This window comes from Pseudorca crassidens, chromosome 16 (genome assembly GCF_039906515.1).
Source record: "Pseudorca crassidens isolate mPseCra1 chromosome 16, mPseCra1.hap1, whole genome shotgun sequence".
Lineage (NCBI taxonomy): Eukaryota > Metazoa > Chordata > Mammalia > Artiodactyla > Delphinidae > Pseudorca > Pseudorca crassidens.
The window spans coordinates 80,534,061-80,560,991 of NC_090311.1; the positions used below are offsets into that span (position 1 = coordinate 80,534,061).

General features: G+C 40.1%; 1 protein-coding gene and 1 long non-coding RNA gene across 6 annotated transcripts in view; both read left to right on the forward strand.

The window, feature by feature from the left end:
- The window catches only part of LOC137209416 (uncharacterized), a 426,966-nt gene that overhangs the window by 265,851 nt on the left and 134,184 nt on the right, over positions 1 to 26,931 (forward strand). The window lies entirely within an intron of this gene.
- Positions 1 to 26,931, forward strand: part of PCNX2 (pecanex 2) — a 274,115-nt gene that overhangs the window by 114,154 nt on the left and 133,030 nt on the right. For all 5 annotated transcript variants that reach the window (XR_010936051.1, XM_067711081.1, XM_067711082.1 and 2 more), the window contains 2 exons: positions 9,751 to 9,843; positions 10,632 to 10,782. Coding sequence is in view for 4 of the 5 variants with exons in the window: in XM_067711081.1 (XP_067567182.1) it covers positions 9,751 to 9,843; positions 10,632 to 10,782 (244 nt within the window). In the remaining variant the exon portion in view is untranslated. The remainder of the gene's footprint in view (positions 1 to 9,750; positions 9,844 to 10,631; positions 10,783 to 26,931) is intronic.

Sequence of the window (26,931 nt, forward strand, 5' to 3'; positions counted from 1 at the left end):
GCTTAAAAAATCTGAAAAAGAAGAATAAGAAAGAGGAACTTAGCACTTTGAGGTTTAAAGTAGATTATAAAGATTGAGTAATCAGGAAAAAATATGAGACTCATCCAAGATTAGAGAATGGGGTTAGTGAGGTCAGTAAAACACAGAAAAGAGACAAATTATTTATATGAATGGATTATGTGAAAATTTAATGTCACAATCAGGAATTGATTATTCAGTGTATGGTGCTGAAGTAGTTCTTTAGTAGCGGGATGTGAAAAAGAATTTCATGTGTTAATCCCTCCCCAGACACCAAGTTAGAGAGAGGGAAGGAAAGATCAAATGATACTTTTCCATCTCTGGTATTTTCCATCTCTGGTATATTGTTATTATAACCAAACTCTGCTGATTAATACTGAAAATTCTGAATAAAATACAAAAAAGTCTTTCTTAGGAGGATGGGATTAACACATACACACTACTATATATAAAATAGATAATGAACAAGGACCTACTGTAGAGCACAGGGAACTATACTCAATACTTTATAATAATCTATAAGTGAAAAAATCTGAAAAAAATACATATATACATATATGAATCACTTTGCTGTACACCTGAGATTAACATGACATTGTAAGTCAACTATAGTTCAATAAAATAAAATGAAATGAAAAAATCTTTCTTAAATGTGACAAAAAACTGACAAAATAATAAGGAATTATCAAGTCAGAATTTAAGTGAAAAAGGGAACCTTCACATCTGCCTAACCAGGGGACCTTGAGCCTTGGTTTTCAGCCCTCCAACTGTGGGGAAGAGAAATGAAAGCCCAAGCCTGCCAAAGTGGGTGTCCAAGGGGAGACCATCTGCTCATCAACCTGGGACACTAAGGGCCCACTCTCAGTGGAAGAATGAACCAGAAGGAATCCATTCCACCCTCCACAGTGCCAGGGGAATGCAAGCAAACTCACTCCAGGGTCGAACGAAAGAATCATTTCCATTGATTTGCAGTACAAGTGCTAATATCTGGATGGTACAAACCCCCTCAATTTATGAATGTAGCTTAAAGTGGCCCCCAACTGGAAATACCTCACGACAGAAAAACAAAAACAAAAACATGAATCCTCTCTAAAGGATTCCTTCCTCCTAGGTCTCCAAGCATTCCCAAAACCAATTTTCTAAGGGATATGAGCAGCTTTCAATAAAGTTTAAAACTACACAGAAAAACAAAGAACCAGCAGAAATAGGTTTGCAAACACTTCAGATATTGGAAGGATCAGATGTAGATTTGAAACAACTCTACTTACTGTGTTTATAGAAATAAAAGCCTTAAAATTTATAGACAACAGAAAATATATCAAATGATCCAGAATGTTTGAAAGAGAACCAGAGAGTCCTTCCTAAACAAACAAAATGAAGCAATTAAAGTAAACACACATACACACACACACACACACACACACACACACACACACACACACGGGAGATTAGATATCTCTGAAGAGAGAATTAGTGAACTGAAAGATCAAGACAGAAGAAAGTATCCAGAATGCAACACTGATAGACAAAAAATTAGGAAATATGAAACAGAGATGCAGAGGCATGAAGGATGGAGTAAGAAGATATACTATATATCTAATCAGAATTCCAGAAAAAAGGGAGAGAGACTGAAGCATATAATGAATATTTGATGAGATAATATTTGACTATTTACCATAACTGATGAAAGACACTGATCAGAGATTTAAGAATTCTGGTAGGGGCTTCCCTGGTGGCGCAGTGGTTGAGAGTCCGCCTGCCGATGCAGGGGACACGGGTTCGTGCCCAGGTCCGGGAAGATCCCACGTGCCGCAGAGCAGCTGCACCTGTGAGCCATGGCCGCTGAACCTGCGCGTCCGGAGCCTGTGCTCCGTGACGGGAGAGGCCACAACACTGAGAGGCCCGCGTACCGCAAAAAACCAAACAAACAAAAAGAGTTCTGGTGAATCATAAGCAGGATAAATTAAAGAAGAATCCACAATGAACAAAGCATAGTGAAACTGCAGTACACCAAAGATACAGACCATCTTAAATTGGTTAAACAGAAGGAACAGATTACATGCAAATGAATGACAGCCTCAGTGCTCCATTATCAAAAGCAATAGTAGAAACCAGAAGACAGCTTGATAGATTTGAAGTTCTGTAAAGCAAGTAACTGCCAAGCTAGAATTCTGTACCCAGTGAAAATATCTTTCAAGAATGAGGACAAAATAAAAATATTTTAGAAAAATGCTGAGAGATTCTCACTGAATGTAATTCTGAAGGACAGTGTTCAACAGAAAGTGATCTCAGATGGTCTAATTTGCAAGAAAGCACAAAGAGAAGAGAAAGTGGCAAATACATTAGTAAATCTAAATAAAGTTTAACTGTATAAAACCGTAGTGAGTGTATGGTTGGCTTAAAAAATGTAAAGTAGAATTGAAATATGTGAGTACAATAACATACAAGTTTGGATGGGAGGAGAAATGGACTCCAAGACTTGAAAGTTCTTAGTCATGTCCAGAAGATGAATTAAAATATTGATTAAATTTAGACTGTGATAAGTTAAGCCTGCATGTTGGATTGTCTAGGATAACTACTAAAGGAATAGAAACAAAGCATGTAAGTTCCAACCCTGTATAGAAGGAAAAAAGGAATGAAAAAAAATAGAAGTTCTTCTAAGTAACAAAATATAATAGGACTCCTCTGTTACACTATACTTAAAAGTCAATTCCAGATGGATCACACACCTAAACATGAGAGGACAAATCCTGAAAGCACTTAGAATCATAATGAAGGAAATTATCTTTATATCAGCGTAGGAAAAATTTTTTAAATAACACAAAAATTCAAACTCATTAAAATTATGACCTTTGATTTATCAAATAATACAGAAAAAAGACTTAAAAAAACAAGCCACAGAATGGGAAACAATTTTTAAAATATATATAGTTGATAAAGCACTAGTGTCATGATGAAACATAAAATTCCTATAAATCAGTAAGAAAGCCATATATCTCAATTAAAAGTGGGTAAATATAAATGGCTAAAACATGACTATATATGCAATCTAATTACTAATCAGGAAACTCCAACCTAAAACCACACTGAGTTACCATTTCACACCAACCAGACAAAAAATTAAAGTTCTCACAATACTAAGTGTTGACAAAAGTGTGGCACAAGGGAACTCTCATGCACTGCTGGTGGTAGTGTAAATTCGTACATCTGTTTTGGAAGCAGTCTGGTATTATAAAATTGAAGCTACATATACACTACAGCCAGCAATTCTACTTCTAAATACATATTTACCCTGGAGCAAATCTTGCACATCTGTACCAAAATACACATATAAGATTGCTCATCATAGCATTTGTTCACAAGAGCCCCACACTGAAGCCACTGGAAATTCCACCCACAGTAGAATGTCCCCTTCAGCAGAGGAAAAGACCTTACTAGAGCTATATATGGTGAATTTTAACCACACAATGTTGAGCAAAGGAAGCAAGACGCAAACAGATACGTACAGTATGGTACCATCTGTTGGGGAGAAGTACGCAAACTAAGCTGCTTACAGTTACGAACATAAGTAGCAAACATTCATTTTTTTAAAGCAAGAAAATGATTTTCATCAATCAGGATAGTTGATAGGGAACCCCAAGAGGGGAAAGAAGGATTTATGATCAGGGAACCACATACAAGGGGCTTTTTGGGGGCTGGGAATGCTAGATTTCCTTCAACCAGGAGGTGGTCACTGAGGCATTCACTTTACAATTATTCTGAAATTGTACATACTTATTTTATACATTTTTCTGTATGCATGGCTTGCGTTTTTAAAAATGTAAAAGAAATTTTCAATAAAGAGCATGAAATAACATCAAACATTTATTAAAATTCAAGAAAGCAAATGATTTTCCAGACCATGGAATCTATAAGATAAAAATAACACACACGTGCGTGCATGCACACACACACACAGATTTGAGTGCATAAAAATTTTAAATTTCTATATGTAAAAAAGGGCAATAAAATGCAAATAATTTGGTAAAAATATTTGTTACGAATTTGATAAAAGTTAAGTTTCTTGTACCAACTCCTTTTACAATTTGATTTTTTAAACTCTATAAGCAAATGATATTAATATATACATTTTATTTAGGAACAGTATTTAGTAGGTAAATGTATGAAGTATATTTACACTTATTATAAATAAAGAAATGCAAGTTAAAATAAGATGGCAGTTTTTGTTCCACTTGATTAGCACAGGATAAATGAATGATATTGCCAATTGTGACAAGATGAGATCTCTTAGACATTGTATTTGTGTAAATTATTACAATCATCTGGTAAGGCATAATTTATCAAGAATTGTGAAATATTCATAACCTATGATATAGTAAATCTCTGTCATAGGTTTTCTAGAGAATTAATTCAAAATATGAAAAAAGAATTAGGTGCAAAAAGATAATGATTGCAGCATACTTCATTAGGGTAAAAAATGGAAGGCAACCTAATATCTAGCAGTTAGGAAAAGTTTGCATTCAGTTTCATTCACTAAATTAATACTTTGAGTGTCCACTATGACACTGTTTTGTGTATGTATGGGTATGTACGTGTATGGCATCACAAGATGGAAAATTATTTAGCCAGTAAGATACTGTTAGTAAGTCTATACAATAATATTTATAATGGTTACAAAAGAAACTACTGTTGAAAAAGGTAGAAAATTATATGTACACTAAGATTAGACCTTTGTGAAACATTCACAGAAAAACCATATACATTTGTGTTTACAGCTAGAACTATGATTCAGCATCCACAGGCAAAAATACTGGCCCAGAAAACACACCAACAATCTCTGAGGTCCAACAATCTCTGAGGTCCAATCTCTTTCAAGTTTCCTTTTAAAAAATATTTTCAAGAATACAATTTTTGGAGCAAAATAATATCTGCTCTTTGGTGGCCGTAGGAAAAGAGGGAGTCATTTCCTTTTTATTTTGCTGATGTTACTTTCACCAATATTAAGAGAGTCATCTATATTTTTATTCATTGGCACCACGAGGAAAAAACTCAGTAATTACCATCTACCATCTCCTTTGGTGAGTCTGTTCAAAACTTTTGCCCATGTGCAGCTAGGAATGGGGTAGGGAAGAGTTGTTGGACTTCTTATTGATCAGTAAAGTTCTTTATATATTATAGATAAAAGTCTTTTGTTGGATGTATGTTTTGCAAATGTTTTTTTCCCAAGCTTTGCCTTGCCTTTTCATTCTATAACAAAGTCTTTTGAAGAACAGATGTTTTAAATTTTCATAAAATTCAATTTACGACATTTTTTTCTTTTATAATTCTAGCTTTTAGTGTCCTATTTAAGAAAGCTTTGCCAAACCCAAGGTCACTAAGATTTCCTCTTATGTTTTCTTTGAAAAATTCGATAGTGTAACTTAGATTTATGAGGCAGGTTGAGTTAATTTTTGTACGTGATGTGAGGTAAGTGTAAAGGAGCTTTTTGTTGTTTTGTTTTTGTAGATGCCTATTCAACTGCTCCAGAACCATTCGTTAAAAAGATTTATCCTCCACCTTATTTTGGGGAAAGGTGCCATTTTACCTTGACCTCTTTGTATTTTTTTAAATAATTAATTTTATTTATTTATCTTTGGCTGTGTTGGGTCTTCATTGCTGCGCGGGCTTTCTCTAGCTGTGGCAAGTGGGGACTACTCTTCGTTGCAGCGTGCGGGATTCTCATTGCGGTGGCTTCTCTTGTGGTGGAGTGTGGACTCTAGGCGCGTGGCTTCAGTAGTTGTGGCACATGGGCTCAGTAGTTGTGGCTTTTGGGCTCTAGAGCGCACGCTCAGTAGTTGTGGTGCACAGGCTTAGTTGCTCCACGGCATGTGGGATCTTCCTGGACCGGGGATTGAACCCGTATCCCCTGCATCGGTAGGTGGATTCTTAACCACTGCGCCACCAGGGAAGTCCCGACCTCTTTGTTTAAAATCAATTGGCTATTTACATGTTGGTTTATTTATGGATGCTTTATTCTGTTCAGTTAACCTTGATGTATATTTTGTGCCAATACCATCAATACCTGATTACTGTAGTTTTGCACATACAAGTTCTGAAACCAGATATTGAATGTCCTCCAACTTTGTTCTTCTTTTTCAAAGTTTCAAAGTCTTACTTAGTCTAGGTCCATTGCATTTCCAAATAAATTTTTGAATGAGCTTGCCAATTTGTACAGAAAAATCCTGTTAGAATTTTGATCAGGATTGCATTGACTCTGTAAATCAACTTGGTAAGAACTGACTCCTTAACAATATTGAATCTTCAGATCCAAGAACATGGTATATCTCTCCATTTATTTCTTTAGTTTCTCTCAGCAATGTTTCATAGCTTTCAATGTACAGGTCTTGCATATTTTTTGTCCTATTTATCCCTAAATATTTCCTATTTTTGATGCTATTGTAAATGACCTTTAAAAAATTAAGTACATGAAAAATGCTCGACATTGTTAGCCATTGGAAAATGCAAATTAAAACCGTAATTAGATACTGCTATATCCAGCTTTCTTGACCTCACACTATTGACACTGAGCCGGATAATCCTCTGTTGTCAGGGGTTATCCTGAGCATTGTAGGATGTTTAGCTGCATCCCGGGCCTCTACCCACCTGATGCCGGTAACACTCTTCCTCTACGCAAAATGTAACAAAAATGTCTCTTTCCAAATGTCCCTTGGGAGGTCAGATTGTCCCCAATTGAGACAATTGTTGAGAAGGCAGTGGTCGAGAACCACTGTACCACACAACCACTGGAATGGCTAAAATAAAAAATGCTGACTGCACCAAGCGTGTATCCTTGTCAAGGATACAAAGCAACTGGAACCCTCCAGACTGCCAGTGAGAATGTAAAATGGTTACAACAACTTTGGAAAATCATGTGGCAGTTTCTTAAAATGTTAAGCCTAAACCTACCATATGATCCAGACATTCTACTGTTAGGTATTTACCCAAGATAAACAAAAGCATGTGTCCAGAAACAGGTCTGTGAACATTCATAGCAGTTTTATTTATAATAGCCCCAAACTGGGAACAACTCAGATGTCTATCCATGAGTGAATGGTTCAACACAGTGTGGGGTACATCCACACAGAGGAATATTATACAGCACCGAAAAGGAATGGACTGTTGATACAGATAACACATGGATTAATCTCAGAATAATTATACTAGTGAGAGAAGCCAGACCAGAAAAGAATACATTGTCTACAGTTCTATTTATATAACATTCTAGGAAATGAAAGCAAATTATAGTGATGGAGCAGGGCAGTTTATCTGAGGATAGGTGAGGAGAGAAGAGAGAGATAGATTAGAAAAGGTCAGGAGAGGAAATTTGGGGTGTGTGTGATGAATATGCTAATTATCTTAATTATGGTGATGGTTTCATGGGGATATACCTAGGTCAAAAGTCATCAAATTGTACACCATTTCTCTCTATATATGCGCGCGCACACACACACACACACACACACACAGGGTTTTTGTATGTCAATTATATCGCAATAGAGCTATTTAAAAATTACAACAAAGAAAAGAAATGGACAGAAAGATAATAAATAGAGGCTGTATAAAGGTTTGCATTTACAAGGATACTGATGACACTGACAAAAATCAGTGAGCTTCCTGTATATTGACCAACTTTGGAAAAAAAATTAAAAATAATCTGAGGTCATTCTCCCTATTGCTTTAAGAAACGTGCAGATGCAACCCTTCTTCCCCCAACACTTGCCCTGGTGGCCCACTGTTTTGCCTTTAAACAGGGATGAGTGGTCAATTAAAGATGACCCAATTTTAAATTAGAGTATTTGGGAAAATATGTATCTCCCTTTTGGATAAGCATTCAGCAATTTTTTTTTTTTTTTTTTTTTTTTGGCGGTACACGGCCTCTCACTGTTGCAGCCTCTCCCGTTGCGGAGCACAGGCTCCGGACGCGCAGGCTCAGCGGCCATGGCTCACGGGCCTAGCCACACCGCAGCATGGGGGATCTTCCCGGACCGGGGCACGAACCCGTGTCCCCTGCATTGGCAGGCGGACTCTCAACCACTGCGCCACCAGGGAAGCCCAGCATTCAGCAATTTTTTTTTTTCCATTCAGCAATTTTTAAGTGACATAAACCATGTCAGTGAAAAATAGGAAATAAAAATTAACATATCTCCACAGCCTAAAGATGCAGTGGATTACAGAACTTTCCTCCAGAAAGGTTTGGCCTTTTGTAAGCATTTGGGATGAAAGGAGAGAACAAATTTTTGCCATTTACTAGTAGTAAATATTCAGGAACACTTCTGATCACAAAAATTTTATAGATTCAGAATTAAAAACCAATGATTTTCCCTGCTCAAAAATCAGATTACCATTACTAAGAATAAATCTAGAATTTGGTTTATCACTACGATTCCTCATCTATTCAACACCTGTATGTGAATCGTAAACGTTTGAGGTTGGAAATCCAAAACAACTTTAGCAGCTAATTGGTAATTGATGTTGAGAATGTATCTCTTCACTGTATTATCGATTATCCCAGCCAAGCCGTGTGGATTTTTCATCACATGGTTCGGGTGGTTTTTATTCCATTTAAGCTGCCTTCCTGATTTCTTTCCATCACTTTGGATATCAGCTCAGTCAGAAAGCCAGCAGTATGACTTGCAAGGAACTCCACATTTTAATTTTAGAAAGACAAGAAAAGAAAAAGGTCAGGGAGGAAATGTAGGTAAACAGAAATACGGTTTGTACGAAAAGAAAAAAAGGGAGGCTGTAGGGAAACAGAGTTGTATATTCTGTCTGATTTTCTGGTAGATAACATTCAAAACTGTTATTTAAGAGGCATAATTCCTTTTCAGTATGATACATTGGTATATTTAATGATTTCAGAGTTTTCAAATAACAGTGTGTGATAGCTTAAAATGTTCAATAATTGTGTACTGCAGCTAATTGGTCTCTGAAGAGAGGAAAAATTTGATGATCCCTTAAGGTTCCTTTTAGCTCTGTCAGTCAGCAATATTGTACCCTGTTTGAGCTAACACGCCTTCCTTCATATATCTGCAGTATTAATAACATTCTTTGGTCTAACTTTGCTTTGTTTCCCTACTGCCTGCTCACACCACGATTTTGCATGATGGAAAATTATTAGCAAGTTACCGACATTTCATTTTCTGTATATGTGTACATAATATAAATATACTTAAATTATTTGGAAATAGCCTTTACCCAATTTGACTGGTGAATTAAAATGTAAAATCTATTCTGGGCCGAAAAAATAGGTAAACGTGTAAGAGGCCTCTGTTCGGCCTACCCAGGCTGTGCGCATGTTAAAACGTAAGCCATGCCAAAGGCAGGTAGAGATGATTTGCGCTTTACCCTCCTTTAGCACACCTGGGCATGTTGCACCTGATCTGCTCGTAGAGAAGAAACGTATGCCTCGTCCACGGGTTAGAAAACCTTTCTTCTCTCCCTGGCTAGCGGATGGAGGCATTGCAGTCCGCATTTCCTCTCCCTCACCCTCTGCCTTAGTTTCCCTGATGTTCCCCAAACAGGAGGTGGCAAACAGTCCATCCAGTGTGTGCCATTGGGAATTGATCAGGAAAGTGATGGGCTGCAGGTGTAGTTTATCCAGGGTCAAGATCCTGTCCCCTGATTTACCTGGTCACCCGGAATAGCTGAGAGAAGCACAGAAGAGCAAACTATACCCTTGTTTTCTGTTTACAGAAGGATATCTTAAAATCGGATCTCATCATCTGCTCGGTGGCTGCCATTCTGTCCTTTGCGGTCAGTGCCAGCACTGTGTTCCTGTCCTTGCGGGTATGTATCCATGTGGCTCTGCACTCTTACCCCCTCCTTATTCTCTGTAATAAACGAAGCCCACTGTGCAGCTCCAGACTATTGACGGGATGGCGGAGCCAGGGGAGGTACAGAAAAGGCCAGTTGAGGGCTTGAAGGGATATATCCAGATGTGTTACGAGTTATGTCCAAGAGGAGCTTTGATCCACATCACAGAGTGCATTCGTACCCTTTCTGTTTCCCCACCTGGGGAGTTGTTTTGTTTGCGCATTTCGTGGAATCCACCGTGAGGACAGTCAGCAGTAGTAAGACAGGCTCCCGACTCACTACTACGAGCAGAGAAGGGAGGACTCACCGTCAGGAGTGAGACGGAGGTCACAGAGCCAAAAAGATTATCGGAACATACTTTTCAGTTGGAGAAACAAAATTAGAGCGCTCCAGATGGGACTTCTGGCTGAAGGTGCTTGCAGACAGTTGCTGTCTCACTTGCCTTTCAATGAGGAAAAGTCTGTTAGCTAAATCTGTTATTCTCCATCCCTTCTTTAAAAAAAAAAACAAAAAAAAACAAGAGAACGTTTTCTCATGGGCAGAATGTCTCAACCTCTTCTCCACCCCGTCTCGGTGGTTCTCAACACAGAGATCAACTTCCTGCGATATGGGAGAAATTTTCAGAGGCCTGAAGCAGGAACCCGGTTTGGCTGTGTATGCCTTAGGGGGAGCAGAGAGGGAGGACAGTGTTCTGTGTTCTTTGCGGGCACCCCTCCCTGTCCTTCAGGCTGCACACTGACTCTTACCCTCTTCTGTCGCAGCCGTTTCTTAGCATCGTGCTGTTTGCCCTGGCCGGCACTGTGGGGTTTGTAACCCACTACCTGCTCCCACAGCTCCGCAAGCATCACCCGTGGATGTGGATTTCACACCCTGTCCTTAAAAACAAAGAGTATCAGCAACGGGAAGTGAGAGGTTAGTAAAATCTCTCTCATACAAATGTGATGTAAGCGGGTGGCATCCTTTACAGGGAGGGTGGGCACAGCGGTGTGAATGCACTTCATGCCACGGAACTGTACCCTTAAACGTGACAACGGTACATGTTATGTATATTTCACCACAATAAAAAAAGGAGAGTGTGTGTACCTTGGAGTGTACATAGTGTTCCCAGAACAAGAAAGTTGAAGTGGGGTGAATTAGAAGTATATTTTCTAAAAATGATTGGTTATTATTATTGAGGAAAAATTAATTTACGTCCCTCAGGCTGTAACCGAAAGTGGGGCCTGGCTGCTCGCTGCTCAAAAGCCAATAAAGAGGCCAGGCTGGTGGAGAGGAAAGTTTGCTTTATTTTGGATGTGGGGGTGGATGCCCGTCCAAAGGCCAGCTCAGCTCCCCTGCACTGACAACCAGGGGTCAGGAGCCTCTATAGATGGAGGGAGGGGGCTACATGCAGAAACAGCACAGTCAGCTCTGGCCGTCATCTTGAAATTGGTCGTCGGTGGTCTGACCAGCGTCATCTTGATTGTTTCAGGTGCAGTTAGTCTGCAGTTCCGGGGTCGGTTTGTTTCTATTTCTTTGAGGCCAGCTCTCGGAATTGTGGCTGCTTATGTCATGGCATCTTGAAGTTAACTTCTTCCACCTGGTGAGGGTTTCAGTATCTACAAGACAGCGCACAGGATATGGCTCAGAGTATGATCTTTAGCCCTTGAGGAGGGACTAAAGGTCCTTAACTTTGCTTAATGACTGAACTATTATTACTTAGTCTCGTTTTCCTTTGCTTCTGCATTGTCTCACTTCTCTGAATAAACTTATTCGTTGGCTAAGTTTTTCCACAGACAGAAGGCAGGCAGAGGACATGGGCTGGGGGAGGAAAGACCATAGGGTCCTGCTCCATTTCAAGACCTGAAGTTTATGTTGTTCCAGCTTCAGCTGACTGGGGACCAAGAATAGCCATCACTTGACTGCCCTTTCACCCTCCACAAAACCAGGGCAGGGATGTAGCAGAGGCTGACCTTGGAATTTTGCTCACTGAACCCTTGAATTTTGTTGCACTTGCTTTGTTCACGTAGAACTAGACCCACACACAGACCTGTACTTGATTGACTTAGCAGTTCCCTGGGCTGAGTCAGGCCACCGTCAAGTAGTAGCCTGGTAACCCCGACAGTGTTTGAGCTTCTAAATTAAAAAAACTCAGGAATTTCTCTTGCTAGGTCTCCCCAGCCTCTGTGATTGAACAGATGACGGAAGGATTGATATATCGCCATTTTCAGGCGTATCAGTCACAGTTGATGGCTGTAGTTGATAACTAGCTCATGTTAAACGAGGTGTCATCTCTACCTCCAGGAATGAGGGGATGTGAGTAGCACCACGGTTTGCTGACTCACAGGAATGTACTGGGCTCCGCCAGGTTTGTCATCAGTAACTTCAGTAGACTAGTGTGACCAAAGTAAAAGGGCAGAGGGGAATTAATTAAAAACAAAACAAAACAAAGAAGCAAAAGAGTCACTTATGATGCTGTCAGAAATAGAGAGGGCTTCTTCAAGGAACATGTCTGGGTGGCTACCAGGAGCTGCCTTAATTTGAAACAGCCAAATCAGTAAAGTGGGGTTTTGCTTAGAGGACAGACATGGCCTGATGGACCTGCTGCCAGCATAGGGTTTAGAAGGTGGCAGAGGGCAGCTGAGATTGCTCTACCCTCAGAGGCTTGCTTTTCCCACTTACGACACCAGGTGCTCGCCAAAGATCAAGCTGCATAATATGGTTCTTTTTTTTAAATTTTCCTGTTTTTAATTTTTTTTTTAAACAGAGAATAGGAGTATTTATTTATTTTTAAATTTATTTATTTATTTTTTGCTGTGTTGGGTCTTAGTTTCTGTGCGAGGGCTTTCTCTAGTTGCGGCAAGCGGGGGCCCCTCTTCATCGTGGTGCGCGGGCCTCTCACTATGGTGGCCTCTCTTGTTGCGGAGCACAGGCTCCAGACGCGCAGGCTCAGTAGTTGTGGCTCACGGGCCCAGTTGCTCCACGGCATGTGGGATCTTCCCAGACCAGGGCTCGAACCCGTGTCCCTTGCATTGGCAGGCAGATTCTCAACCACTGCGCCACCAGGGAAGCCCCCATAATATGGTTTGTAAATGCTGTGTTCAATGTTGGGTGCCACTTAAATGCAAATTATTATCAGTATTATAAAAACGGAAGGAAGATAGACTCAGAGCAGGCGCAGTTGATATTAGTCAGTTCATTTTTCAGCCCACTTAAAGGGAAAGGTCCATTCTTGTGGGTCAGTAGAGCAACCAGAAGAAAAGACCGGTTTATGTAGAACTTCTGCAATGTTGGGGTCACATTTCCCTTTCATTGTCTTAACATTTAGAAAGGCTAAGTTGCAGTGAAGTTAGTGGAGTATTGTTTTGGCATCATTGGTAAGCAGCTGATGGGGATTTGAGGTAAGATGCTGACTCAGGAAACGGCATATCTGTATCTCTAGCATCTGTATCTGTGCCTGGATATTTAAGTGCCTTGGGGTGAGGACAGAGAAGTTGTCAAATTAAGAGAAAGGAAAATAAGACACACCAGGCGTGGGCTCTCCTTATGGTGGCAATTCAGAGTGTGGAATTCAACACTGAAAGATAAGAGTGGGCAGTTGGGATTTGTGTGTGTGTGTGAGCACGATTGTTTTTTTTCCCTGAATCTAACAGAACCCAGTCTAACATAGAATCATTTAGATATTGAAATTCTGAATGACCTTTCAGTACAAGATTCAAGAACAAGGAGAGTGTGTTTGTATGTTGACTTCCCCTCTTGGAGGAGCGAGTGAGAGGGCAGCTCTGGGCCTCTGTCCTGTAGGGTGGGTGGGAGACGTTCACCCCTGGTACCACAGGCTCCAGCAGAGGCTTGGTGGGTGTTTCTCACTTGCCTACATTAGCTGTTTATAAGCTACCTGAAATCTAGCCAACGGTAATAGATTTGACAAATTAGGCCCGTAATGAAAAACAGATTGCATTTCAAAATTATGTGTGTTGGAAGGAAAATCCAAGTACTTACAATGTGTTAGTATGAACTTGTTGACGACCCCTTACCCATTTTGGTATCACCCACAGCCTAAGTTTCCTTTCCTCCTCTTCCTGCCCACCTTTCTGCCTTTTTAGCTATTTCACTCTTTCTTTCTTCTACTAGCAAGAAAACATGCACAGGAAATTCAAGCCGGTCATATACCTTTAATGTGAACATACGCCAAATCTTCTTTCTCATATGATCACACAATATTTTGGAAAAGAAGAGCAGAGCAGGGCCGGCAGGTCTGTGGATACCACTGTGATCCCTGGGCCAGAGGCAGACATCGCTACCCATTGGAATTGGTGTATCAGATGAGGCATGTGTGCTGTGTCTCTGTCTCAGAGTTCATAGAATCCTATCCCACCACTTTACGTAGGAGGAAACTGACGCCCAGAGATATCAAGGGATGTTAACTAGGGTTCCACTAAGTTGGTGACCAATGAGCGACCAGAACCCAGGTGACCTCACTCCCTCCGGTAGGATGCTCGTCCTCCTCCCCACGCTGCCCTCAGTGCGGTGGGAAGATCGCGTGCAACTTGCACGTGGCCCTCAGACTGCTCTTGCCATTGTTACCCCAAAGAACCACATCACTGCACTGGGTCCCGTAGAGTTAAACACGCCATAGTCCAGTGCTAACGCTACAAAGCTTTAATCCCTGGTTTGAAACAGACTCACCACCATAAATTCTGAACATTCCTGTGGTTTCTCAAACACACCACATTCTCCCACTACCTTCTCTTTGCTGTTCCCTGTGCCTGGGATGCTTTTCTTAAGTTTCCCTAGACTCAGGCCAGGCAACTCATCTTTCAGGTCTCTGTTCAAAAATCAATCCCCCCGCCGAGGTCCTTCCCTGACCACCTAGACCAGAGTAACTTCCCAGCTGCTCCCCTGAGCCTCCTTTTCCAACATGTTCTCTACAGTGACTCTGAGCAATACATCTGCTTGCTCACGCTGGACCCCCAGTGTTTGTACTTAACTTAAGTCTCATCAGCCCTACATTTGCGAGAACAGACTTTAAACTTGGGACGTATACTTTCTTTCAGTTTACTTTCCTGTCTGCATGCCTCTGATATACAATTTTACTTGATATGTAAAATTACTTGGAGATACAAAATTAATTTTGATATAAAATTCAGACTACGATGAAATGGAACTGTGTTGCAACTCGAAAGACTGTAAATGGAAATATCTTTTTGAGCCAGTTCATTTCTTTACTTTTGAGACGAATTTAAGTAAACCTTATCCCATCTTAGCCCCAGCAAGGTGTTTCATCAATATTTAAGCTGAAAGAATAAAATTGTAGGAATCATAGTACAGTTCAGCAGTCAAATGAACCATGGTGGTGATGTGGGTGTAACTGAGTTATACTAATGGGTATGCGTGAAGTTGCTTTTTTCATTGTTCTGTTCCCCACCAATCTAAGCAAATCGTGCTGAAAATAGCAGAGTAGACACCACTACAAATGGCACCATATTAGTCAAGGAGGCAACTTTTGAGCCTCGCTGTTTAAGGAGCGCTGGGTTTTTAGAAAATAGAGCAAATCTGTTATCCTGAATTACGATGATGATTCTAGAAAAATGACTTCATTTATTGGCACCTGTTGTAAAAGAATAAGAAGTTGGGTCTGTTTGAAAAATTTTTTTTTCTAAGAACTTTCCAAAGGCATTATGTTATTTCGAAAGGGAATAATGGAGTTGGGTCCCATTTTCACATAGTCCCCCAGGAAGTAATTTCTGTAATATTATCATTCTTGGCTCCTGAGAATTTAAGAAAAGTTGAAATGATCTGATTCGATGGCCATACTCTTACCATAAAAGTGGGTCTTAATGGGGTTAAAAGAGATTGAGATATAGAATAAGTTCATTATCGGCATTCACTGGTTTACTTATTTATTCGCTCAGAAAATGCTTGTGAAGATACTATTCATTGAGAAGATAATGACAGAAAGGAACTTATTTACAAGATAGAAACAGACTCACAGACTTAGAAAACAAACTTAGGGTTACCAAAGGGGAAAGGTGTAGGGGGGAGGGATAAATTAGGAGTTTGGGATTAACATATACACACTACTGCATATAAAATAGGTAACCAACAAAGATCTACTATGTAGCACAGGGAGCTCTACTCAGTATTCTGTAATAACGTACATGGGAAAAGAATCTGAAAAAGAATAGATATATGTATATGTATAACCGAATCACTTTACTGTACACTTGAAACTAACACAGCATTGTAAATCAACTATACGCCAATGTAAAGTAAAAATATAAAAAAAGAAAGAAAATAATTATTGAGTTCCTACATGATGCCAAACCAGTGATCCAGTGAGATAGGTTGACTAAGATGTGGTTTCTGTCACCAAAGAGTTTCTGACCTAGTGAACGAAGCTAGGGCTGTGCTCGAAAAGAAGACCCATGATTGCTACACACAGAGTGATGAAGGGTCAGCACTGCGTTCAGCCATGCAGCAAATACAAAGAAGTAGAAGGCCCAGTGAAGAGGTTACAGTTAACTTCATGTTCATTGGTCAAGCATTTCCAAATGGTTGGTTGTGCACATAAAATGGAAGTAAATGGGATTTGATAACTAAATGTTGAATTAGTGTCTGCTGCATAGTAGCTGTTTAATAATATTGATGAATGAATGACTGATTAGTGCCTTGTAAATTTCCTGAAGAAAGCGTTCCCTGTAGACAGGAAAAGCCTGGAGGCAAAGGCTTATTTGAAGGACTCCAGTCTATGTGTGTGTTAAGATACACAGAGTCTCATCCCTCTGCAAAAAATGGTTGCTGAAAAAGCTTAAGCTATAATTTTTGGTTACATTAGAATAAGTGGATAAAAGATGATAGAAATTACTGAACATATCAACTGAAAAATCTCATTTAAACTGTAATTTAACCATATTCACTGTTATAAAACTAATTCACAAATGAGTCCTGAATTTGTCATTCTTAAATGAAATTTACTTTGCATTTTAGCAAATCCTGCCTGTTGATTTGCAGATAGACTGGTTTCTGCATGGGAGAGACATGGTTCTGACAGATATTGCTTTTTCTAATGTGTTTTACATTTATATCAAAGTAATACATAGTGTTAAGAACCAAAGAGAACAAGTTGTAATGAAAAGCAGCAGACCCTGGTCAACTTTTTCCCGTCTGATTCCCCCTCTCCAGGAAAAATTACTTTCTGCTTTAGGTATTTCTTCTGGCATTTACCATAATTCTTCTAAATAATGTGCCTATTCGTCTATTTCTTGATATTTCAAATTTTCCTGTCTGCTGGCTTCCTGTTACGAGTAATAAAGATTTATGTCGCTTACCTTCCCTCATACATTACATTTTCCCCTTCTCCTCCCTCCCAATATAACTTTTGTTGAACACATACTCAGTTTTTTCCTGTTCATGTGTGTGTATGTCCTATAGAAAGAACGTCGTACAGAAAGTCTAACAGTTGTTCACGTCTAGTCCAGTAATGTGCCGTGACTGCATTTCCTTTCTTGTTCAGATTTCTGTTTTTGCATCTGCTAGCCTTTCCAATCGCTATGTAAAATACCTCTCAGTTCAATTTTCCACCCAGGCAGACTTGTCAGATACTATATCTTGTTCCATCCCTTCCCCAACTCCCTCTGGAACCTGCTCCAATTGTTCTTTGTTTATTCCCTCTTCTTGAATGAAGCATATTCTCCAGTAACTCCAGGGAAAGGGTGAGTGGGAAGGAAACGTTTTGAGACTTCATGTATCTCAAAGTGTTTTCGTTCTACTTCGCACTTAGTGGGGAGTTTGCAGTGGGTAGCTTGTCAGGGTGTCAACAGTTCTTTCAGAATTCTAAACTAACGTCCCATTGTTCTCTAGCTCCCACTGCTGCTGGTGAAAAGTCTGATGTCTCCACAGCTCCTGGTCCTTTACATGGGACCAGATGTTCCCCTGCAGGAAGCTTTTGGAAAGTTCAGGAGGGAATTCAAATGTCATGGCCCAGAGAACAGGCTCTGGAACAAAGCAGGGCTAGCTTTGTTTCCAAAGAGACGCAGGGCTAGCGCCTCTGTCCCACGCTAGTTGTGCTTAACTATTGTGAATCATCTATAACTGGGGGTTCCTACCACACAGATTTGTTGCGGAATGAAATTAATCAAGATAATACATGTAGAGCATTTGGCAGAGTCCTTGGCAGGCAGAGTATACTCCGTAAGCACATCCTGTTCCTTCTCTTCCCCGGGGTTCTGAAGTTCAATCACTTTGCACCTCCCTTTGTGTCTTGTTTCACCCATTGTGCTAAGCAGTAGGTGGCCCTTTATACTCTGGATGGACGTGTTTTGAAACTTTTGTTGGCAGGTGATAGGACTCCCTGAATGACTTAGTTCACAGAATTTCCATGGAGATGAACTCCAACCTGATGATACGTGTAAAAATCCTTTGAAATGTATATAGCACTAGGGAAAAGAATGCGGCATAACAGGCATTGTCTGAATTTAGAAGCTAATGGCTGAGCCGGGGTCTTTGGGAAGGTCTCATTTGTGTGTGTGATGGGGAGATGCCATAGTTCTGGGAAGAAGGATGTATTCCTTACTCCTTTTGTCTCCCCACATAAAAAGATGCCAGCATCGGGACATAGTTAGAGACCTAGAAAACCCTCCAACGTCTCTTTATTTCGATGTGACTCAAACCGTTTGAAGCATGAACTGAACCAGTGCTAGCTGAGTAACAGTCTCATTTGCTACGATGCTTCTATAGGAGAGTGTTCCAAATGCCGAAGAAGTGGCTTAGAGCTGATGTGTCAGAAAATAGCCTGCCAGTTGGCAGGCTGCCTTATTTATTGGCACTGTTATTATTTTCATGCGCCTTCTCGTCCTCTCCTTTTCTTTCCCTGCCTGCCAGCCTCTGCCCTCCTACTCCACTGGGGAACTTATCTTTCTGTGTCACAGTCTCCACAAGCCTGGAGGGGGCTGCAGGGGACCGGCAGTGAAACCAGGCTTACGTGGCGGCGGGAAAACAGACAAGTAGAATCCAGCGTCCTCTGCTTGAAGGGTAGCGGGGCTGAGGGAGGCCTAGAGAAGCACAGGCCAACCTGGGGCAGCATTAAGAGGGAAAGGGTTTGGGGACAGGGCTCAGAGGTCAGGGGCCAACCTCACACTGCAGCTCTCTCTCCAGCAAGCCACGGGGTTTTTACCAGCTGCCCACTGGGGTTCTCCTAGACTGCTGATAAATCTAAAACAATGCAGAAATAAAATAATTGCAGAAGGAGAAAAAAACTAACACTGAAAATCAGGAAGTCTTCATACGCAAGACACGACGTATGCGGGACGGCACCCCAGCAGCTTTGGGCTCCGTGGGCCCAGCATGCATGGGAAGGGCTGAACGAAGGAGGCCGTTTGGAGGAACAATGCTGGTTCCCAGGTGCAGTAGATGAGGCCCCTGTGATGAGGCCTGACTCAGTCTCCCTGACCTGCATCTGTTGGGATCTTGTCTGAAATAGCTTAACCCTCATGGTACTTTATGATAGGATAATACACATAGATGCCAGTGGAGAAATGGAAATGGTGTTTTTAAGTAATCTTGTCATGTAAATAACATACAAATCACACTTTACTCGGGGGAGGAATTCTGATTTTGTAAATTTGCCATTCCTCAAGCCCCTGCTCTGTACTAGGCTCCGTGCTGGGTGTTGAGGATACAAAAATGAGTGAGAGGAGAATCCTTGCTCTTGGCAAGATGGTTGTTCTCACAAGAAGTGTCTTCCTTCATGTGCCCATGGTGAGAACATCTGAAAGTTTCTCTTAACCGTTTTCTTGTGAACATTTTGACCTAACCAGCTTCATGTGAAAAATTGATAAATGACTTCACTAGTATTTTTAGTTTTAAAAACTATGGTTTGATATTAGTAGAGGACCTTTCTACCAAGAAGAGAGAGTACATTATTGCCTGAGTCGCCTAAGAATTTCTCCATCCCTTTGAGGAGATGTGAAGAATACATTTTTACTCTCCACTGAGTTAATGAAAACAATCAGTGAGATATGAGGTATCACCTCACACCAGTCAGAATGGCCATCATCAAAAAATCTACCAACAATAAATGCTGGAGAGGGTGTGGAGAAAAGGGAACCCTCTTGCACTGTTGGTGGGAATGTAAATTGGTACAGCCACTATGGAAAACAAAATGGAGGTTCCTCAAAAAACTAAAAATAGAACTGCCATATGACCCAGCAATCCCACTACTGGGCATGTATCCTGAGAAAACCATAATTCAGAAAGAGTCATGTACCACAATGTTCACTGCAGCTCTATTTACAATAGCCAGGACATGGAAGCAACCTAAGTGTCCATCAAGAGATGAATGGATAAAGAAGATGTGGCACATATATACAATGGAATATTACTCAGCCATAAAAAGAAACGAAATTAAGTTATTTGTAGTGAGGTGGATGGACATAGAGTCTGTCATACAGAGTGAAGTAAGTCAGAAAGAGAAAAACAAATACCGTATGCTAACACATACATGTGGAATCTAAAAAAAAAAAATTGTTATGAAGAACCTAGGGGCAGGACAGGAATAAAGATGCAGATGTAGAGAATGGACTTGAGGACACAGGGAGGGGGAAGGGTAAGCTGTGACAAAGTGAGCGAATGGCATGGACATATATACACTACCAAACGTAAAATAGATAGCTAGTGGGAAGCAGCCACATAGCACAGGGAGATCAGCTCAGTGTTTTGTGACCACCTAGGGGGGTGGAATAGGGAGGGTGGGAGGGAGGGAGATGCAAGAGGGAGGAGATATGGGGATATATGTATATGTGTAGCTGATTCACTTTGTTATAAACCAGAAACTAACACAACATTGTAAAGAAATTATACGCCAATAAAGATGTTTAAAAAAATCAGTGGGATAGTTTTGGGGAAATGAGCTAAACATTTTAAAAAATTGACTTAGACTTTGTATCACATGAAAATCCAGATGGATTAAAGATGTAAATTGTTTTAAAGGAAAAAGAAGAAAGAAAGAACCAGAATAGCACTGCAAGAAAATATAGGTCAAGTTATGTAATCTCGGTTAGGAGAAGAGAAAAAGAATTTTTCAAGCATGATCCCAAAGTCAAAAACCACTAAAGAAACAACTAAAAAATTTTATTCCTTGAAAAATATGAACTTTAATATTCTGATTCCTGAATGTTCCCACCTTGTCTTTCTCTGAGAGGTTTACCATAATGTTGAACCTGATAATAGTTATTAAGTCATTCAGAAGTGTTTATGGAACCTATCACATGCCAGGGACCATGCAGTATGCTGGGGAAGCACTGGGGAGCAAGGCCAGCATGACCTCACCCCAGGGGCAAACCAACTGAGAAAGTGAGAGCACTTTGGCTAGAGGAGATCCCGAACTCCTACAAGGCAGGCAGTACCCCACCATGGAAGCCCCAGCTTCTCAAACTTTGTTGTATTAGGTGTCTGCTTTAGTTAATTATGTTAATGATCAGCCAATGGTCAGTGATGTTACCTGAATCTACTGAGTGGCTTCTATGACAGAGTACAGTGCTAAATACTGAATATAATGGGGAAAGGCAACCCTGGACCCCTGGCTTTAGTAGAGAAATGAAAATTCATCACACAGATTAATATATTCATAAAGTGTTTGAAGTCCAATGAAGGAAAAGTATAGGGGGCTAGGAGAGAGTTATAAAGAGATCCTTATTTAGATTTGAGGGAAAAAGAAAGGCTTCTTTGAGGAAGTGACAACTAATTGAGGCCTGAAAGATAAAGAGGGGGTTAGCCTTCAAAGTGGGAGAGAAGAAGCCACAGGCTCACCCTGAATTGGCTTTTTTGGGAATGGGAAGGTCGTGAGGACCTTGGGTTCATCTTAAGCAGAATTATCGGCTTTGAGTGGAGGGGTGGTGTGATTTGCTTTACATTTAAGAATGATGACTCAATTCACGCTACTGGTTTGGGAAGTGAAGTCTGTTTTTTAAGAAAATAAACCATGACATGTGTACATGTTTGTGCTAAGGACTTTGCAATCTGAGATTTTGCCCAGGAAGAAAGATGAGAGTGAGAAATGCTCATAGGAAAAGCAGTTGCCTATAATAAGAGGGCACAATCACCTTGGACGTGGTAATTCCATTTTGCAGGGTCTCTTTGCCTTAGCTGCCTCAGGGTGACTGGGCCAGCTGAACCGAGATGAGCCCCTATAGAAATGCTTATAAACAGTCTGGCCCCTGCGAAGCAGGAAGCCTCATGTCTTCGAAGCTTAAGTCAGTCGTATTTCAAGGTTTGAATTGGAGCAAATTATCTTCCTAAAGATAGAAGCATCCCGAGGATTTTTGATTAACTTTTAATTATTGAGAGGGTCTTGTTTTAGCAACGTAAGCATCTAAATAAAACACAACCTGAAAAGCCTTTGAGAAAATTTAAAGCATTCAGTAGTGATAAACCATATGTAAACTTGTAAACGGCAGGGTTGGTTTGCATTCTTTTTCTCAAGGGCCTAATATTCCAGGGACAAGAGAAATAATAATGCTAAAGAAATGTCTTTTTATGGTCTATTTGCATATACGGGACATTACAGAAAGGCAGTTATAAACTATCGTTGCAAAGATTTTCTTTTTAAATTGACTTTGTATGAATACTGTGACAATTTGGAGACTTAAGAAACATATTTATCATGTTACTGCCTTTGTAAGCTTTTTGTTTTATTAGCTTTCCATGGCCACCCCCATAGGGAAAGATTAAGTTTAGTCTTTTAGAATTCAGGATTCGGGATTGCACTTCCGTTTTAGCTTCCTGCTACATTATTATTCAAATATAAACATCCAGTACATTTACCGTTACACGTTTTCTACAGTCTAGAGATTGTAGCATTTCTTTGGAATAAATGACTGAACTTAGTAGAAGGATTCTAGAGATATATAAGCATGAACATGGAATTGATTTTCTTTCAGTGTGCAAGAGTAGCAGAACTTGAAGTCGGGAGTGTGGAGTTGGTGACCTCTGGGATTTTCTCTCTACTGTGTCCTTCCTAAATATTGATTTTTAACTCCCTTTCCACATCCTTTTCCATTCCCACTTTGGCTAGATGTTGTACTGAACACCAGCCAGGGAAACTGTGCCTTGGGGTGAATCTTTACCTAAAATGTTTTCCCCTTAACATACAGTATGTATACTGGTGCTTGCTGGTGTATGCAGACAGTGTAAAGTGTATTCACAGTCCCTGCATCTAGAGGTTCAGAATTAATCAGCGGGAGGCATGTGGAGCTTCTGTGTCACATTGAGATGTCAGCTGTTGTCACTTTCATTTCCCTGGCAGCACCTCAGGTAGTAAGCTAGAGCTGAATTATGCAGTGCAACCAGTCTTTTTTGTGTGTGTGTATGACTCTAGGGTTGCTATTAAGTAGTAAAGGTTTTTGCGACTTACGAAAGAATTGATTTCTAGTTCTCCTGAAGTCCTTTTTGTCCTTCCACACTCCGACAGAGAGCTCCTTTGTAGCTATCATGTTGTTTGCTTCTAACTAGAGAACCGGTTATATAAGATCTAGGGCCTTACCTGTCCATATGTGTTATTTCAGCCATACTGAACACAAGTCCTACAAACTCGCTGTTCCAAAGGCTGGCAGCAGACTACTGCTTACAATCCAAGACTAAACATCTTATTGACACGCCTTACAGTTGTGTCTATGACACAGTGTCACACATGCACACAGAGGGTTAACATCTCACTGAATAAGCACTTTCGCTCTCCAGGATTTGGAAGGACATGGATGATGAATGCAGAGCTTATTAGTGATTTCTGTGTTATTTGATGTTCATTGCTTTGTGTGTTTCTGGAATGGATAAACTGAAATTCTATGGCAAACCCATATTTGTTATCGCTGTCTGCAGTAAATCCTTGTGCTCTGCAATGGGATCGTCTGCCTGCACTCCATCAGTGTTATCCCCGCTTACTGGAAAGTATCATCTGCTGAAATTAAATGTGACAAGCATTTGAAAGTCTGGATTGCACTCCCCCACCCAGATGGCGCCCAGGTCATCCTTCGGTGATGAGCCACTGAAATGTTTCTTTTAATTCAGATGTTTTCCTAATAGTCCTGCAGGATGAGGTTAGCTTATATTTCTCTTAATTTACATATTTTTGCAGGAATCTAGCTAAGGTTGTCACGTTTCTCTGAATTGGTGACGAATGTTGATAGAACTCTATGAAAGTATTTTTATAAGCAGGCTGAATTGCATTTGATTTGATGGCCTCAGTCTGACACTGTTGATATCTTATAAATTGAGAAATCAGAAAAAATAATTTTGTATAGAAGGAAACCGAGCTCTGACTGACTGTACTTTATGAGAGATTAAAATAGGAAATGTTGTTTAATATGTTATAGTTAAAAAGCTTTTTGTTTTGTAATCAAAAAAGTAATTCCAAGAGGCTGCTTTTCTTAAAGTCCCTCTGTTTATTTTAATTATTCAGAGTTCCCCCCAACCACTAAAAATGATAAGATGATAAATGAACATTTATTGAACCCTAACTCTAAGCCAGGCATTCTGTTAGGTGCTTGAAATACTAAACTGATTAAGACACAGCACCTACTCTTGACAAACTCACAATCTAGCAGGAAGATTAGTATTTAAATGAATACTTGCTCTGGTGTGACAGGTATTATAATTGTAGAATTCACAGTGTACAGTAATGGCTCAAAGGAATAACACATTTTGCCTCAAAACTAAAGGTGATATATACAGAATGCAGGCAGGAAGTGGGGTGCATGGTTTATAAATAATTTAAAAACAATAATAAATCCAATTAAAAGTTGGACTCCTTTTTATTACCATCATATGCTGACAGTTCTAAACAGTGTCAGTGTTAAACCCTCCTCCCACTGAGATGGACTTCGAATGCCCTGCCCCTGGCAACCATTGGTGGTGATTGTATTGGGAGCAGCGAGGGGGTGGGGAGTTGGCCAAGGAAAGCTCCAGATGGCAGGATGACAAATTCTGGAAAAAGATGAGGAGTTTCTCAAGTAGGAAATATGGAAGGGCATTCCAGGAAGGCCCCCGGCACATATATAAAGGCATATTAAACAGCATACTTGACTACAGTGCAGGGGGAAATCGAAGTTATTTTCAATAGATGGTGATGATCCATTAGCTATCCATATGGAAAAGCCATCAGTCTCAACTCCTATCTTGTAAGTGTATTCTACACCATAATCAATTCTAGGTAGCTTGCAGATCTCAATGTGAAATGTAAAACAATTAAAGTTTAGAGGAAAGTAGGAGGTGGTCATGATCTTTGTCTTTTAAACAGAACACAAAAGTCTCTAAAAGGAAAGATAAATGAGAACTTGGAGCATATTAAAATTATTTCTTTTTTACAAAAGATACTATTAGGAGAGTTAAAAAGCATCCCACAAAATGGGAAAAGATTTTCCCAATGCATATATGTGACTAAAGACTCATACCTAGCATGTATAAAGAACTCTTAAAATCAGGAAGGAAAGACATATAATTCAATAGGAAAAAGAACCAGGCAATAGACATGAAGAACCACTTTACAAGAGTGTATATCCAAATGGCCAGTAAACACATGAAAAGGCACTCAGCTGCATTAGTCATTAGGAAAATGCAAAATAAAACCATAACATGATACCACTGTACACCCACCAGCGCAGCCAAAATGAAGGAGGGGGAAAATGTTTTGGCAAGGATGCGGAGCACATGGAAGGAAAGTTTCGCGCTGTTTGTGGGCGTGTAAATTGGCACAAGAACGTTGGAAAATTGTTTGGCGGCACCTCCTGGGCCTTCCTATATGCACAATTAATAACCTGGTGTTTCCACACCTAGATATATACTCCACAGAAATGTCCCGTGTTTACCAAAGGACATATAAAGAATGTTCATAGCAGCACTCTTCACAGTAGATACTGGAAACTAACCAAATGCCCATGAACAGTAGACTGGAAAAATTCTCTGTATATTCATGTAGTAGATGACTATATGGCAGTGAGAATGAACAAATGACAACTGCACACAAAAATGTGGAGGAATCTTACAAACAATGCTGAGCAAAAGACACACAAGAATAGTAGTCAAGACAAGCCTCTTAGATAGCCTCATCCACCAGAGGGCAGACAGCAGAAGCAAGAAGAACTACAATCCTGCAGCCTGTGGAACAAAAACCACGTTCACAGAAAGATAGACAAAATGAAAAGGCAGAGGACTATGTCCCAGATGAAGGAACAAGATAAAACCCTAGAAAAAACAACCAAATGAAGTGGAGATAGGCAACCTTCTAGAAAAAGAATTTAGAATTTAGAATAATAAAGTGAAGATGATCCAGGACCTTGGAAAAACAATGGAGGCAAAGATAGAGACGATGCAAGAATGTTTAACAAAGACAGAAGAATTAAAGAACAAACCAACAGAGATGAACAATACAATAACTGAAATGAAAACTACACTAGAAGGAATCAATAGCAGAATAACTGAGGCAGAAGAATGGATAAGTGACCTGGAAGACAGAATGGTGGAAGTCACTGCTGTAGAACAGATTAAAGAAAAAGGAATGAAAAGAAATGAAGACAGCCTAAGAGACCTCTGGGACAACATTAAATGCAACAGCATTTGTATTATAGGGGTCCCAGAAGGAGAAGAGAGAGAGAAAGGATCCAAGAAAATATTTGAAGAGATTATAGTCAAAAACTTCCCTAACATGGGAAAGGAAATAGCCACCCAAGTCCAGAAAGTGCAGCAAGTCCCATACAGGATAAACCCAAGGAGAAACACTTCAAGACACATAGTAATCAAATTGGCAAAAATTAAAGACAAAGAAAAATTATTGAAAGCAGCAAGGGAAAAACGACAGATAACATACAAGGGAACTCCCATAAGGTTAACAGCAGATTTCTCAGCAGAAACTCTACAAGCCAGAAGGGAGTGGCATGATATACTTAAAGTGATGAAAGGGAAGAACCTACAACCAAGATTAATCTACTCCGCAAGGATCTCGTTCAGATTCGATGGAGAAATCAAAAGCTTTACAGCAAGCAAAAGAGAATTCAGCACCACCAAACCAACTCTACAACAAATGCTAAAGGAACTTCT